Genomic DNA, 17,000 nt, shown 5'->3' with positions numbered 1-17,000 from the left:
TTGAAGAATGGGCAAAAATCCCAGTGGCTAGATGTGCCAAGCTTATAGAGACATACCCCAAGAAACTTGCAGCTGTAATTGCTGCAAAAGGTGGCTCTACAAAGTATTGACTTCTGTTTTTTTGTCTTATTTCTTGTTTGTTTCACAAGAAAAATATTTTCATCTTCAAAGTGGTAGGCATATTGTGTAAATCAAATGATACAAACCCCCCAAAAATCCATTTTAATTCCAGGTTGTAAGCCAACAAAATAGGAAAAATGCCAAGGGGGGTGAATACTTTCGCAAGCCACTGTGTGCCGAAACCCAAAGTCATAAAAATAATGTGGGGTGTTTTAACCTTGCAAACTTGATTCTACGCCTAATACAGTGAGGGAAAAAAGTATTTGATCCCCTGCTGATTTTGTAAGTTTGCCCACTGACAAAGAAATGATCAATCTATAATTTTAATGGTAGGTTAATTTGAACAGTGAGAGACAGAATAACAACAAAAAAATCCAGAAAAACACGTAAAAAATGTTATGAATTAATTTGCATTTTAATGAGGGAAATAAGTATTTGACCCCCTCTCAATCAGAAAGATTTCTGGCTCCCAGGTGTCTTTTATACAGGTAACGAGCTGAGATTCGGAGCACACTCTTAAAGGGAGTGCTCCTAATCTCAGTTTGTTACCTGTATAAAAGACACCTGTCCACAGAAGCAATCAATCAATCAGATTCCAAACTCTCCACCATGGCCAAGACCAAAGAGCTCTCCAAGGATGTCAGGGACAAGATTGTAGACCTACACAAGGCTGGAATGGGCTACAAGACCATCGCCAAGCAGCTTGGTGAGAAGGTGACAACAGTTGGTGCGATTATTCGCAAATGGAAGAAACACAAAATAACTGTCAATCTCCCTCGGCCTGGGGCTCCATGCAAGATCTCACCTCGTGGAGTTGCAATGATCATGAGAACGGTGAGGAATCAGCCCAGAACTACACAGGAGGATCTTGTCAATGATCTCAAGGCAGCTGGGACTATAGTCACCAAGAAAACAATTGGTAACACACTACGCCGTGAAGGACTGAAATCCTGCAGCGCCCGCAAGGTCCCCCTGCTCAAGAAAGCACATATACAGGGCTGTCTGAAGTTTGCCAATGAACATCTGAATGATTCAGAGGAGAACTGGGTGAAAGTGTTGTGGTTAGATGAGACCAAAATCGAGCTCTTTGGCATCAACTCAACTCGCCGTGTTTGGAGGAGGAGGAATGCTGCCTATGACCCCAAGAACACCATCCCCACCGTCAAACATGGAGGTGGAAACATTATGCTTTGGGGGTGTTTTTCTGCTAAGGGGACAGGACAACTTCACCACATCAAAGGGACGATGGACGGGGCCATGTACCGTCAAATCTTGGGTGAGAACCTCCTTCCCTCAGCCAGGGCATTGAAAATGGATTGTAGATGGGTATTCCAGCATGACAATGACCCAAAACACACAGCCAAGGCAACAAAGGAGTGGCTCAAGGAGAAGCACATTAAGGACCTGGAGTGGCCTAGCCAGTCTCCAGACCTTAATCCCATAGAAAATCTGTGGAGGGAGCTGAAGGTTTGAGTTGCCAAATGTCAGCCTCGAAAACTTAATGACTTGGAGAAGATCTGCAAAGAGGAGTGGAACAAAATCCCTCCTGAGATGTGTGCAAACCTGGTGGCCAACTACAAGAAACAACCTCTGTGATTGCCAACAAGGGTTTTGCCACCAAGTACTAAGTCATGTTTTGCAGAGGGGTCAAATACTTATTTCCCTCATTAAAATGCAAATCAATTCATAACATTTCTGACATGTGTTTTTCTGGATTTCTTTGTTGTTATTCTGTCTCACTGTTCAAATAAACCTACCATTAAAATTATAGACTGATCATGTCTTTGTCAGTGGGCAAACGTACAAAATCAGCAGGGGATCAAATTATTTTTTCCCTCACTGTAGATGGCTACTGACAAGTGCAAGATTATGCATTTCAGTAAGCAGTGGGCCTGTATATTATTAAACAGCTTGCTGACATTTTATATTGGCTCTGTGAAATGCACAGAACCTGGTTGCCTGCTAATATTGAATGGGAGTCAATGCCATGCAGGGATTATTACTAATTATTGACATAAAAGGTGTAACATCTTGAGCAATAAATATTAACTGAATAACCACCCAAGTGTTCGGTTTTCTTTGAATCTCTGTGACAAAATGCTTATTGCCTTTCTCTGATTATTAGGGCTATATGTATTTTATGTTTGAAGGCCACACCTGTTTTAAGCAATTAAATTTTAACGTAATATAGATCTAGTGCATTCAAAGAGGTGCGTTAATTGTGTAAAGCAATCGAGTCATGAATGAGATATTCCCATTGATAACTCGAGCGATTGAGCAAAACTACGATTCCCAGGGTGCACTTCACTGCATTTCCGGTCCTGCGCGGTTTCTGGAGCGGATTGCAACCCGGAGTCAGGATTCAATAAATGTGTAGTCGTTTGGAAAACAGGTAACGTGTTTATTTCTAACTTCTGCAGTTTTAACAAACAATAATTGTGCCAAGGTGCAGAAATATATATTTTTAGTGTGCGAGGTGCACACGGAATCTCCTGGAGAGGCCAGTATAACGCCGTTCTGACGTTGAAATTAACTGGCTCCAGATGGGGTTTGCGTCTCCAATCCAGCCGCCATGCCGATTGTTCTTTGTTACATTTGCATGACTGCAGAAGACGGAGTAGGCTGAGATCGGAGTTAAAACCCGGCTAGAGTTTGGAATCTGCTGAAATCCTGGATCCCGTTCTTTACTGGATCGTCTTTATTAATATGTAGCTACTCTGCTGAATTGTGATTAGCGTGGAATACACAGTGTAATTTTCATACTGGAGAAGAATGGCCTTTGCTTTAGTGAGGTCCCCATACATTTACCACCCCACTGTTTTTGACCAGAATTTAGCTCCAGGTTGAGTTATCCACATTAGTCAAGAAGTGTAGGCCTCACATTTGCCACTCTTGGACTGCTTCAGAGGATTGCTCACATTCTTCAGAATTCATACATTTGACCAATCCATTTGGCATGTCTTAATGTATTTCTGTTGTAACTAACAGTGTCAACAAATATAGTAGTATCTATGATCATGTAGTGAAAATGTAATGATAATCTCTAAGTAATAATGTAGCTTGTAAATAACAAATCGGCAACTCCACCTTTTTGGTAAAAAGCTGAGGGATGGGCCTGAAGAAATGTAACCACTGCATTTCATAGAACTATTGATGCAAGGACTGACCATCCAAGATATCAAAATAATAGTATTAAGAATATCTTGAGGCTATACAGTGTTGTTTAGGCCCTACAGTTACAATGTTTACAAACATTGGCGTAAAACAAGCTTCTATTTAGGGTTCTGATGGAAATTTGCGCTAAGCCAGGGGAGTCAAACTCATTCCATGGAGGGTTTGTGGTTTTCCTTTCAATTAAGACCTAGACAATCAGGTGAGGGGAGTTCCTTTCTAATCCGTGACCTTAATTCATCAATCAAGTCCAAGGGAGGAGTGAAAACCCTGCAGACACTCGGCCCTCCGTGGAATGAGTTTGACATGTGCACTAAATTCAAGTTATATCCTTCAAGAATCAATGCATATACATTATTAATTTAAAAGTCCAGAAATTGATGTATCAACTGCGGATATCCCCTTTAAACTCTAAAAAGTTTTGATTTAGATAAAGCAAATGATACACAATACACACTTTACGAAGATTTGTAACAACGTCTCTTTCTTGAATGTGCAGATTGTCATGATGACGGAGCAACCAGATGAGTTTATCTGTGAGTATACTGAAAACTTCAACACCTTTGAAATGGCATCCGAGTTTATTTGTCACATGCTTCGTAAACAACAGGTGTAGACTAACTTACTTGCAGGTTCTTGTCCAACAATGCAAAGTTAAAGATAAAATATAGAAATAGTGACACAAGGAATAAATACACAGTGAATAACAATAACGAGTAAACATATCATGGCTATATACAGGTAGGACAAGTACCGCGTCAATGGTAATTGAGGTAGTTATGCACATATAGGCATAGTGCACATTGATTTACTATTGTAGCTCTTTTGCTCCCTATGTGTGCGTGCCTGTGGTGTGTATCTAGCCCTACACGCGTATGTGTAGGTATTTCACATTGCATGCCTGTGCCTATTTACACATCAGAGTATGTGGTATCTGATATGTTACTTTTTGATGGTACCCGTCAGGGTGTGAGGACTGTGGGCAGTATCATGACTCTGAGTGTCCAGAGCTGGGACCAGTGGTGACTGTACAGGACTCATTTGTTCTCAGCAGAGCACGGTGAGTAAAAGTCCACCATGCAAGCTACCTAGTGAGAGGGTTACTGACACCAGTGTTGAGTGGGTTTCCACCTTAGCTGGTAATCTTACAAATAGTGTATTTAAAGCAGCAAATCTTTAACCTGATATTGGAGGAACAGGAATGGAGGAGGCTATGTATTGATAGAAGTTGTATTGTGTGTTTGTCATGGGTCAGGTCCTCTCTGCCGGAGAGTCTGGAGATCAGACAGGTGCCAGATGGGAGGGAGGGAGTGTTTGTCCTCCGACGTCTGGTCAAGAGGACTAGGTTTGGTCCCTTCGAGGCTAGGAGAGTATCCCACCTGGACAAAGAAGGCCTGTTCCCTCTGAAGGTGCATTCTCAACTTAGGCTGCTGTTATTATGGAGAAATATTTGTTATATGTTGTGTGTTGTTTGCGATGGTGTTAAAATCCCACTCTCTGTATTCTTTGGTTTTGTTTGTGACCTGGACAGATCTTCCAGAGAGATGGCCTGGTAGTCTGTTTTGACTCAGCCAATGAGGATGACTGTAACTGGATGATGCTGGTTCGGCCCGCCACTGACCATCAGCACCAGAACCTGACTGCTTACCAGCAGGATGATGAGGTCTACTTCAACACCTCACAGGTATCATATACCAACTCCCCCAAACAAAGCAACTGAGAACAGTTTTGGTCATTCTTTATTGGATATGTCCCGATATCCACACTAGCATACTATTTAGTGTTCATGGCCAATACATCACTACATACTAGGTGGTGTACAAATGGGAGAGAGCTCTTCTCTTCCTGGAGACACATAGATGGTTCCCTCCTCTTTCATATTGTAACCCTCTGTCTTTTCCCCAGGATGTGCTGCCAGGGTCTGAGCTGAGGGTTTGGTATGGGGCCTTTTATGCCAAGAAGATGGAGAGGCCCATCCTGAAGGCCCCAGACCCTCCACCTCCAGCAGGTATGGAGCCCCACTGGCAGACTGGATTCTGCATCATTGTCTCCTGAGATGCAAACTGGTGTACTGTAGCTTTAACCCTGCTGTTCTATTGCTAAGCACATATTCAATATGAAATATGTGACAGCGTTGTCCTATTTTTGTCCCTCCCTTATCTCTCAGATGTGGATACTACCTCTACCATGCCAGAGGGGGCTTTGAGTAAAGCTGGTGCGTCACAGCCCCTAGTGGTTGGAGAGAATGATGCAGGTGAGCTCACTCCCAGGGATGCCACAAATATTTTCCGGGCATACATCAACACCTTCTCATGAAACCACTGTTAGATGAAATACCTCTGCTGTAAATAAGTGAATAATGAGCCGTTTCTGTTACAGTAACAGTTCAGCCACATATTATTAAGCCCCTTAACATTTGAGGAATAACTCTCCATCATAAACTATCATTCATATGAATGATATACATTTACATTTACATTTTAGTCATTTAGCAGACGCTCTTATCCAGAGCGACTTACAGTTAGCACATGCATTATTTTATCGAACCCACAACCCTGGCGTTGCAAACGCCATGCTCTACCAACTGAGCTACATCCCCTGCCGGCCATTCCCTCCCCTACCCTGGACGACGCTGGGCCAATTGTGCGTCGCCCCATGGGTCTCCCGGTCGCAGCCGGCTACGACAGAGCCTGGATTCGAACCAGGATCTCTAGTGGCACAGCTAGCACTGCGATGCAGTGCCTTAGACCACTGCGCATGATCAGAATACATTTCAGAAATGAACAATTGCCTCAGGGTTTCCAACAGCTGTAGTGGACAGTGAGTATGTTAGGTTTTAGAGAAACCACCACACGGCCCTACATTCCTTCTCTTGCTGGGTTGACCCGACCCATGCTTTGTGTCCAGTAGGCCAGGGCCAGGGCTGTGTTTGTGGAGCGACAGCTCCTGACCGGTCAGTGACTGCCACACCACCAAGACTAACCATAGAAAGACCGGGAAGGAGGAGTAGATGGTCTCATATTGTTATAACTGGTGCTGGAGCTGGGAAACAAAGTTCCTCCTCATGAACACTAGCACTTGCATTACATAGAAGGTAGCCATGATGGTTGATGGCTTCAGAGCTGGCTTAAGACAGGCGGCTGAATGGCTCGTTTTAATCAGGACAGTAGTGAAGAGGAAGAGGTGCTCTTCTCTATTTACATGAAAAGTTCAATTTCCCCATCCTTCCACCTGTCTTCTTCCCAGACCACCTTTTGAGCCACCTGCAGGAAGTGAAGGCTGTAGCCCCACCCCCTGATGACCAACCCCAGCAGCAGGAAGAAGCAGAACTGGTAACCCCTGATGACGGCCCCAGTGCTGAGCCCATCCCTGCTCCTCCTCTGCCAGCTCCCAAAAGAATGCTGGGCAGGCCGGGGAAGAGGGCCAAAGGAGGACGGAAACCTAGCACTGCAACTATAGCAGCAAAGAAGAAAAGTGAGACAGATTCCACCTTTTTTACATTGTTACATTATTGACTACCCCATCACATGCACTGTTAAGTTTCCATCACATTCTCTCCTCAAATGTGATTTTTATTGATACCTTCCTGCTTCTAGTTGCAGCCTTTTTAGAGCCAGCAGAGAAAGCCCTCAACATGGTCCCTGCAGACGGAGGAGAGGCCATGCTGGATGGCAATGACCTGGAGATCGGCCCTGACGGTGTGGCTGTCACCATGCCCAGGGTGACCCGCACCCTCCTCTCTGCTGGGATGTAAGGATCAACTATAATGTCATGACTTACATAGCCAAAGTAAATGCCTCTTAGTAGAGTAATAATTTTCCATTGCTATACTTCAACTGCAGTTCACCTTTCAATTGCATGCTTTATTTACAGTACACATATTTTATTTTGAAGGACAATAAACATCAATCAATCAGTTATTCTGTAGACTTGGAAAGATACCATGCTCTCACTCTCTCCACTCTGTCCCTCTCCTCGCTCTCACTCCCTCCACTCTGCATTATCCCCCTTTCCTCTCACTCCCTCCACTCTGCATTATCCCCCTTTCCTCTCACTCCCTCCACTCTGCATTATCCCCCTTTCCTCTCACTCACTCCACTCTGCATTATCCCCCTTTCCTCTCACTCCCTCCACTCTGCATTATCCCCCTTTCCTCTCACTCCCTCCACTCTGCATTATCCCCCTTTCCTCTCACTCCCTCCACTCTGCATTATCCCCCTTTCCTCTCACTCACTCCACTCTGCATTATCCCCCTTTCCTCTCACTCCCTCCACTCTGCATTATCCCCCTTTCCTCTCACTCGCTCTTGTCCTTGTTCCCTCTTCCTCAGGCCTGGGTCGAGGAAGAGGTTTCTGAGGCAGGGAGGAGACCATAAGAGGCTGTACAAGTGCAACCTCTGCAACAAGGTCTTTCAGAACAGCAGCAACCTCAACAGACACATCCGCTCCCACGGTAATGCTCTCTCCACTCCTCCCTCCATCGTTTTTTTTTGTCCTGGTCTTTTTTTTGTGGCAGGAACAATTATGTAAGACTAATTCCATCTATTTTCTCTGAAGAGCGGTGTATATATGGAGATCACTGTGTTTACTAATCATGTCATATACACATAAACACAAAAGTGCATATGTTTTGATTTCTTTGTCTGTGCTCTCTTAGGTGATAAGCTCTTTAAATGTGATGAATGTGACAAGATGTTCAGCCGCAAGGAGAGCTTGAAGCAGCACATCTCATACAAGCACAGCAAAAACGAGGTAGGCGCACCTAGATCAATGCTCAACATTTTGGCCTTTAATTTTTTTGACCAGGATAGTCACTGTTTGTGTTGCAGTGGCTAGCTCCTTGATTCACTGTACATTGTGTGTGTGTCCGTCTCTCCCTCAGCCCGACGTGGAGTATAGGTACAAATGTAACACATGCGACAAAGCCTTCCGTGTGGAGAATGCATTAAAGTTCCACAACTGTCGGACAGGTAAGTGCAGTATGAATTAGAAAACACCATTTGTTTGGGTGTCCGCTATCTTTATCCATCTTTGAAATACTTCTGATGTTACTTTACTGTTGTCACTTGTTGTACTGTACAAACCGTACAGCATCTGCATTGTCCTGTCTGTGACTTTGTTGAAACAATATCCTATCCATTCATTATTTGTTTCATTGAATGACTAGTCAGATTGTTTGTTCTTGTTCCTGTGGTGGCAGATGACAAGACATTCCAGTGTGAGATCTGCTCGAGGTTCTTCTCCACCAACAGTAACCTGTCTAAGCACAAGAAGAAGCACGGAGAGAAGCTGTACGCCTGTGAGATCTGCAGCAAGATGTTCTACCGCAAGGACGTCATGCAGGACCACCAGAAGAGACATACTGTGGGTCAGTACTGGCAGAGGGACCAGGGGGGCATGAGCCATCTTTATTGATGACTATTTTGTTGATACTCCCCACAGGGCACAGACGTCAGTTCAAAGTCTAGTTTTGATTAAAATATGGTTGAGTTGTCAACTAACGTGAATTCAACGTGAAATAAACACATTTCACCATGTCATTGGATTTAGGTTAAAAGTTGGGTGAAAAAAATATTAAATTCCCTTACGTTGATGACTTTTTGCAAATCCAATCAGTTTTCCACATTGATTCAATGTCCTCACATTTAATTTTTGTTGTTGAAATGATGTAGAAATAACGTTGATACAATCTTTTGCCCAGTGTGTCTGGAGTTTATTATAAGTTTGAAGTATATTATAGTATATGATGTTCTTGATTAGTTTATATCAACAGAGCAGAGCTTGCAACTTTTACAAGTGCATGGCTCAGAATCCTGAAATAATGTGTTCTATCGCAACGCGTTAATCAACCTTCTCTCAGAGCTCAGCTGTACTGTTATTGTATGTCTCAGCAAACCCAAAGCACCTGAAGAGAGAAGAGCTGGAGGCCAATGGGGAGGAAGGGACCAAATACAGGAAGGAGCCTTCAGCATGTCCTATCTGTGGCAAGGTGAGGTGACGCGGATACCAGAAAATATAACTATTTTGGCATTGGATCAAATGAGTCAAAATAAAGACTTGAAAGAAGATATTTACCCTGACTGTGTGTGTCCAGGTGTTTTCCTGCAGGAGCAACATGAACAAGCATCTGCTTACTCACGGGGATAAGAAGTACACCTGTGAGATCTGCGGACGCAAGTTCTTCAGAGTGGACGTCCTGAGGGACCATATTCATGTGCACTTTAAAGTGAGAGAGATTAGTTCATGGTTCTTTTGAACTCTTACATAACCACACATTTGACACACACTCAAAAATGACAGAGAGAGAAAGAGATTGACACTAGGTCCATAGTGGTGTCGTTGCTCAACTTCCTGTGTGTGTGTTCTCCAGGACATAGCCCTGATGGACGAGCAGGAGAGGGAGGAGTTCATCAGGAAGATTGGCATCTCAGTGGACAGCAGCGACGACACTGATGAGGAGGATGAAGACTACGGACAAGAGACCCACAAGTACAACTGCAAGAAGTGTCAGGTCAGTCACAGACCACGCACTCGCACAAATGCCACATCCCAACACACATTCTGTCACGCAAACAAACTCACACCACTGTGGTGGTTAAACAAACAAACTCACACCACTGTGGTGGTTAAACAAACAAACTCACACCACTGTGGTGGTTAAACAAACAAACTCACACCACTGTGGTGGTTAAACAAACAAACTCACACCACTGTGGTGGTTAAACAAACAAACTCACACCACTGTGGTAGTTAAACAAACAAACTCACACCACTGTGGTGGTTAAACAAACAAACTCACACCACTGTGGTGGTTAAACAAACATACTCACACCACTGTGGTGGTTAAACAAACATACTCACACTCTCCATGGCCACTGTTCGAATCTACTGTCTTTGTGTTTGTCTAGGTGACGTTCTTCAAGGGCAGAGACTACCTGAAGCACATCATGGACCTGCACAAAGAGAGGGGTTATGGCTGCATCATCTGTAACCGGCGCTTCGCTCTGAAAGCCACCTACAATGCCCACCTGGTCATCCACAGAGAACAGCTCCCAGACCCTGCAGTGCAGAGGTGAGAAGGGGTGCAGAGATAAATCAGGGACATGGGACAGTGGTGGAGCGATGAGAGACCGTGACATGGGACAGGGGTGGAGAGATGAGAGGACCAGGACACAGAGATCTAGAACAGGTGCACTGTTGTACACTCTACTTCTTGGTTAGTTACTAGCACTCTGACCATAACCCTGTCTGTTACACTTTTCATTTTGCTCTAAAGGTACATCCACCCCTGCGAAATGTGTGGCCGAATCTTCAACAGCATCGGCAACCTGGAGAGACACAAGGTCATTCACACAGGTATGAACCGAACCCTTCATCTCTACCAAGATACTTTCTTGATACTGGACCACATTCAATGTTGTACTTTAACACACGAGTCACATATTTTGGCACTATGATATCCACCCAATATTTGTCTTGAAGGCATGATATGCATAATAAAGAATATCAGATTTTTATGGGCTTATTATTTTTATTTTTTTGCCGTCTCCTCTGTAATGTTTTTCACCCAGGGGTGAAGAGCCATGGTTGTGACCAGTGTGGGAAGTCGTTTGCCAGGAAGGACATGCTAAAGGAACACCTGAGGGTCCATGACAACGTCAGAGACTTCCTATGTGCTGAGTGTGGCAAAGGTGAGGCCGTCACCATGACAACTATCCTTGTCAAATAATTAGTGGTACAGGCATTTGCATAATAGACTAGAAATGGAGACCAAATTGACCTACATTGGTGGTGGCATTTCCAACTGCTGTTTTTGCCTTTACCAAGCACTTACCTTGAGGTGAGCTGGGACAGTAGGGGTTAAACCATAGAGACAGTATATGCATGAGATCTACCACAACTTGAATGTAATTCTTGTCCATATATGTATATATTCTTAAATTCCATTCCTTACTAGATTTGTGTGTATTGTGTATATGTTGTGAAATTGTTAGATATTACTTGAAATATGTGGCTGTAAGAATTGGAAAAATATTCTGATCAAAGCATGCATGTACTTTTTTGGTAAACGCATCCACAAGGGGTAAGCTAAGAACTTCAGCCAATGTGTTCTCTGCAGGGATGAAGACCAAGCATGCGCTGAGGCACCATATGAAACTGCATAAGGGCATCAAAGAGTACGAGTGTAAGGAGTGCAACCGCAAGTTTGCCCAAAAAGTCAACATGCTGAAACACTACAAGAGACACACAGGTGAGACGGGCCCAGCAACAACTATACAAAACAACCCAGTGGCAGGGGGGAAAAAAGGCCACTTTAATTTATAAACATGGGTTTGGCACTGTAAGCTGACATGCATTGCCAAACATTGGTCATATTTTACAGATACAACAAAGCTAATGAGAGTCTGTACAAAGGGCTTATTGGGTTATGGTTTGCACTGACAGATGTACCGTTTCTACTCTTGCAGGAATAAAGGACTTCATGTGTGAGTTGTGTGGGAAGACGTTCAGTGAGAGGAACACCATGGAGACACACAAGCTCATTCACACAGGCAAGTTCCTGGATGAATACTCACCATTTCATATTGTGTGTTTTTGTTTTGGACAACTCCATGAATACCTTCTGTTTGAGAACCGTTATTAGATCTCTCTCTCTCTCTCTCTCCCCAGTGGGGAAGACGTGGTCGTGTGCAGTGTGTGATAAGAAGTATGTTACAGAATACATGCTCCAGAAGCATGTGCAGCTGACTCATGAGAAGGTGGAGGCCCAGAGCTGTCACATGTGTGGCACCAAGGTGTCCACCCGAGCCTCCATGAACCGCCACATGAGGCGCAAACACCCTGAGGTGAGCTGGGACAGTAGGGGTTAAACCAAATAGACACCCTGAGGTGAGCTGGGACAGTAGGGGTTAAACCAAATAGACACCCTGAGGTGAGCTGGGACAGTAGGGGTTAAACCATAGAGACATTATATGCATGAGATCTACCACAACTTGAATGTAATTCTTGTCCATATATGTATATATTCTTAAATTCCATTCCTTACTAGATTTGTGTGTATTGGGTATATGTTGTGAAATTGGTAGATATTACTTGTTAGATATTACTGCACTGTCAGAGCTAGAAGCACAAGCATTTCGCTACACCCACAATAACATCTGCTAAACACATGTATGTGACAAATAAAATATGATTTTGATTTGATTAGTATCAGCTGAAACTGCCATTCTCTGTCATGTTCTCCAGACCAGGCCCATCTCTCTTTGAAACATAATTTCCTATCCCACCTGTTATTGATAGTGAAGCCTCAGCTTTCTTTAAACTTCTGCTCTCTCCTCCTACCCCAGGTGGTCACTGTGAGAATAGATGAGTTTGACGAGCTCCAAGAAGACTCAACAATCGATGAGTCAAGCATCAGCATAGTGCAGGTACGAAGTGCCATACAACGCATATGGTGGTGAGCTAAGTACAGTATATGCAGAGATGGAACTATTTTAATACTCTTGGTTCTCATACCCCCCTCATAGCCCACTCTAACCCTGGAGAAGGAGGCTGTTTCTGGGGAGAGGCCTCAGCGGACCCCCCGGCCGCCCAGGAAGAAGCAGAAACAGCTGGAGGAGCCGGCGCTGTCGGACTCTGATGAGTATGCTGACTTCACAGGCAAAGGAGTACAGTACACCACCACTGTAGTGGGAGATGAGACCAGCTCTGCTGTGCAGAGTATACAGCAGGTGGGTGGGTCATGTGTTTGTCTGATCATCTATGTTAGCAATTATATTAGGTTAGAGATTATATTTATTACAATTGGGTCCATCTGTCCATGATAAATGTCTTTAAATAGTGTTGTGGATAAGTGGTGTTTTTAAAGGTCCAATGCAGCAGTTTTTATCTCAATATCAAATCATCTCTGGGTAACAATTAAGTACATTACTGTGATTGTTTTAAATTAAAATGTTAAAAAATAAAATGGCTTCTTAGCAAATAGCAATTTCTCAAGCAAGATTTTTGCTAGGACTGTCTGGGAGTGGTTTGACTGGGGAGGGGGAAAACTGAAAATTAGCTGTTATTGGCAGAGAGGTTTGGAACTCACTTTCTTATTGGTCTATTAACTAATTTACAGCATGGTGATGTCACCATGGAAGGCCAAAACTCCCTCCCACCAAAACAGGCTGAAATTTCAGGCGGTCTTTTCAAGTAGCTCGTACACTAAAAGGGACTTATCATCATTTTCACCATTTCACAGTATTATTCTAACCTCGTGTGGAAATATACACTGAGTGTACAAAACATTAGGGTCACCTTCCTAATATTGAGTTGCGCACCCCCTTTTGCCCTCAGAACAGCCTCAATTCGTCTGGGCATGGACTACAAGGTGTCTAAAGCGTTCTACAGGGATGCTGGCCCATGTTGATTCTAATGCTTCCCACAGTTGTCAAGTTAGCTGGATGTCCTTTGGGTGGTGGACCATTCTTGTTACACACGGGAAACTGTTTAGCGTGAAAAACAAAACAGCGTTGCAGTTCTTGACAAACTCAAACCGGTTCGCAGCAAATCTCTCCCCCTACAGAGGGGAGGGCAGACCTAAATACTCTTGCCTTATCTGTTCGCTGTTTCATCCTTCTGTGCCTGGTGCCAAAGCATTAAATCAAGGCTGAGACCTTGGGGTTGAATAGACTATACATTTGAAACATCTTTATCGCTTAAGGACACCATTGGCTGATTTTTATGGCTCAAGGGCATACATAGATACCAGTTAGTAAGACCTACTTTATGGTGACCTCTGGCATTAGAGAGGGTACCTAATGGCCAAATTCCAATAGGGAATAATCATCAGAAAATAGCATTCTTAACAACACACACACACCTCATACAAAAGCAGACTCCTATACTCACATATACACTCACACACATGCATACGCCTATACTCACAAACACACGCGCATACACACACATAGCCAACGCTGCTGTCCCATGTATATAGAGACATTAAACACTGGACAATTCCTGTTTCTTTTATACTGTTTTTCACTTTGTGTATTTATATACTGTATTCTTCAAATTGCTCATTCTAATATATCTACTACTGTACATTGCATTTTTGTTACTGTTTATACCGCTTATTTATATACTGGATTCTTTACATAGCTCACTGTAATACACTGAGTGTACAAAACATTAGGAACACCTTCCTAATATTGAGTTGCACCCCCTTTTGCCCTTAGAACAGCCTCAATTTGTCGGGCATGGACTAAAAGGTGTTGAAAGTGTTCCACAGGGATGCTTCCCACAGTTGTCAAGTTGACTGGATGTATTTTGGGTGGTAGACCATTCTTGATACACACGGGAAACTGTTGAGCGTGAGGAACCCAGCAGCATTGCAGTTCTTTTCACACTCAAAACAGTGCGCCTGGCACCTACTACCATATCCGGTTCAAAGGCACTTAAATATTCTGTCTTGCCCGTTCACCCTCTGAATGGTACACATACACATTCCATGTCTCAAGGCTTAAAAATCCTTCTTTAACCTGTCTCCTCCCCTTCATCTACACTGATTTGAAGTGGATTTAACAGGTGACATCAATAAGGGATCATAGCTTTCACCTGGTCAGTCATGGAAAGAGCAGGTGTTCCTAATGTTTTGTATTCTCGGTGTATATAAAAAACTGGAAAATCATGTTTTGGACTGCACTTGGCCTTAAAGTTTTCCATATTGTCCACAACATCATTTGTAGATTGTGTGAGTATCATACTGTTAGTAGTGAATGATCTGACCCAGTTTTAATGGTGCTGTTGTTGTAGGTGGTGGTGCTGGCCGACCCCAACGTGTCCTCAGCCTCCTCCCCCAACAGCTCAGTGGGGCTGACCAACATCACAGTGACCCCCATCACCTCCCATGCCCCTGCCCAGTTCACCAGCCTGCAGCCCGTAGCCGTAGGCCAACTGTCAGCCAGCGACCACCGGCCCCTCACCCTGGACAGCTCCATCCTCACTGTCACCTTCGACACGGTCAGCGGCTCCGCCATGCTCCACAACCGGCCCGCCGAGCTCACGACCGAGACGGTGGGGCTGGGCGGTGCCAGTACTGGGCAACAGTCGGTCGCCCACTTTATCAACCTTACCACCTTTGTCAACCCAATGGGCCACCCCCTGGAGAACCCCACCCTGGCCTGGAGGCCTGTCACGCAGGCTGAGGGGGTCCAGGTCACCCCTGTGGCTGAGGGGGCTCCAGGTGACGCCCAGGACTCTGAGACCCAGACCCCAGAGCAGGCTAGACAAGCCCAGGCAGCACAGCAACAGCAGGCCAACACAACACAGCAGATGTTCAGCTACTAGACTGGAGAGGGGAGGTGCTGGTCACCTCAGTCCTGGTGAAGGACAGTGGGTAGACTCCAGACACATGGAAGGACTGTGTGGACTAGAGGCCTTGAATGCTCTCACCCTAATGCCTATGTTACATTCCCCAAAATACACTCCTTGAATAAGAGAACATTAATGGAGGATGATAGCATTTACATGAACCAAGAGACACTTTCTCTTGAGTTGTTGTTTGTCAAAAACCCTGCAGAGGAAGTTGTTTTGAACTGTATAGTTTACTGAGATGCATGTACAGTTAAAAATAATGAAATTATTTGGGTGCATTGTTTCTTTGGTCAAAACTACACAGTTTGACTGATCAACAGATCAATGTAATAGTTATAAAATAAACCTAAGCAAGATATTGAATATTCCAATTTGTGAATTTAACATGCACGTCTCGCAATATTTACATATTTTCACTACAGAATTATTTAGGTTATTGAGATGCAAAAAAGTGTAATGATTTTTTGAAATTCTGTCATTGGTGGTTAAAATAAAAATATTAAATGATTTTGGCACACAACTTTGAATGCCTTGCACAAGAGGTTAATAGAAGCCGATTAGATGAGTCTGAGCGTTTTTTATGAGTAGATCATGAGTGTAAAGCAGCCAAGACACAGCATTTATCCAGTAGAGAAAATCATATTTTATTTTTGAATGTCTGAAAGCATTGAAACTTAAGAGCATTGTTGAGCAATTGTCAAAAATACTGGAAGCCTTTTTTATTGCTGTTTTTTTCAATTAAATTTCACAAAAATGAAATGTTTTACCCCGTTTCTGTCTAAATATCAATGTTTAAATTGAGTAATACATTAGAAAATATGATGCATACTTGTTTTCTAGACTATTTCTAGTGTTAGTTATGATTTATCCAACTGGGAAACTCGACTGGCATCCAGGGGCGGCCTGTTCAATAGGGCGATATGGGCGACGCACTGCCAAACGGGAAAAGGAAGGGATTTTTTTTCTAATCAATTATATCACGGCAACAGTAGTTATCAGTGTTGTAATCTATACGTCTGATCTGCCACAGTGCCACACTGCCACTAAATGTCGAATCAGGCTAAAGTCGTGCTTCAAATGGCTCCCCCCCCTTTTGGGGCGATTTCAGTCAGGTTGAAAATCGCCCAGAAGTCTCTCATAGCCTCTAATGTAAAATCTATTTTTTTCAAATTTCAGAGCCTTCAATACAATCTCTATGGGTGTCTGAGGGCTTGCACTTACGCGCTTTCGTCATACGTAACGTAACGTAACCATGAACGTAACTGAGAAAAGAGCGGATTGTGTCTTTGAAAGAAGTTCCTTTTTGTCGGCGAACAAATGAAGATAAATTGGCAACGAAACAATTTGGAC

The 17,000-nt window shown here is 43.7% G+C and overlaps 1 protein-coding gene across 1 annotated transcript; it reads left to right on the top strand.

Annotated features, from left to right (window-relative positions):
* Window positions 1-2,447: 2,447 nt before the first annotated feature.
* prdm15 (PR domain containing 15) lies at window positions 2,448-16,399 on the top strand. Its single transcript, XM_084169914.1, has 25 exons — window positions 2,448-2,512; window positions 3,791-3,827; window positions 4,258-4,351; window positions 4,547-4,700; window positions 4,823-4,975; window positions 5,197-5,299; window positions 5,459-5,545; window positions 6,538-6,765; window positions 6,888-7,041; window positions 7,622-7,743; window positions 7,948-8,042; window positions 8,173-8,260; window positions 8,491-8,658; window positions 9,182-9,279; window positions 9,385-9,516; window positions 9,661-9,801; window positions 10,199-10,362; window positions 10,567-10,646; window positions 10,862-10,981; window positions 11,410-11,541; window positions 11,759-11,842; window positions 11,961-12,136; window positions 12,638-12,718; window positions 12,818-13,021; window positions 15,090-16,399. Exons 2-25 carry the CDS (start codon window positions 3,797-3,799, stop codon window positions 15,621-15,623), a joined length of 3,423 nt encoding a protein of 1,140 aa, XP_084026040.1. The 5' UTR covers window positions 2,448-2,512; window positions 3,791-3,796; the 3' UTR covers window positions 15,624-16,399.
* The last annotated feature ends 601 nt before the right edge of the window (window positions 16,400-17,000 follow it).

The sequence above is a fragment of the Coregonus lavaretus genome (assembly GCF_964263955.1).
Source record: "Coregonus lavaretus genome assembly, chromosome: 10".
Taxonomy (NCBI): domain Eukaryota; kingdom Metazoa; phylum Chordata; class Actinopteri; order Salmoniformes; family Salmonidae; genus Coregonus; species Coregonus lavaretus.
The sequence above is the reverse complement of the archived record's forward strand: the minus strand, read 5'-3'. Positions and strand labels throughout refer to the sequence as shown.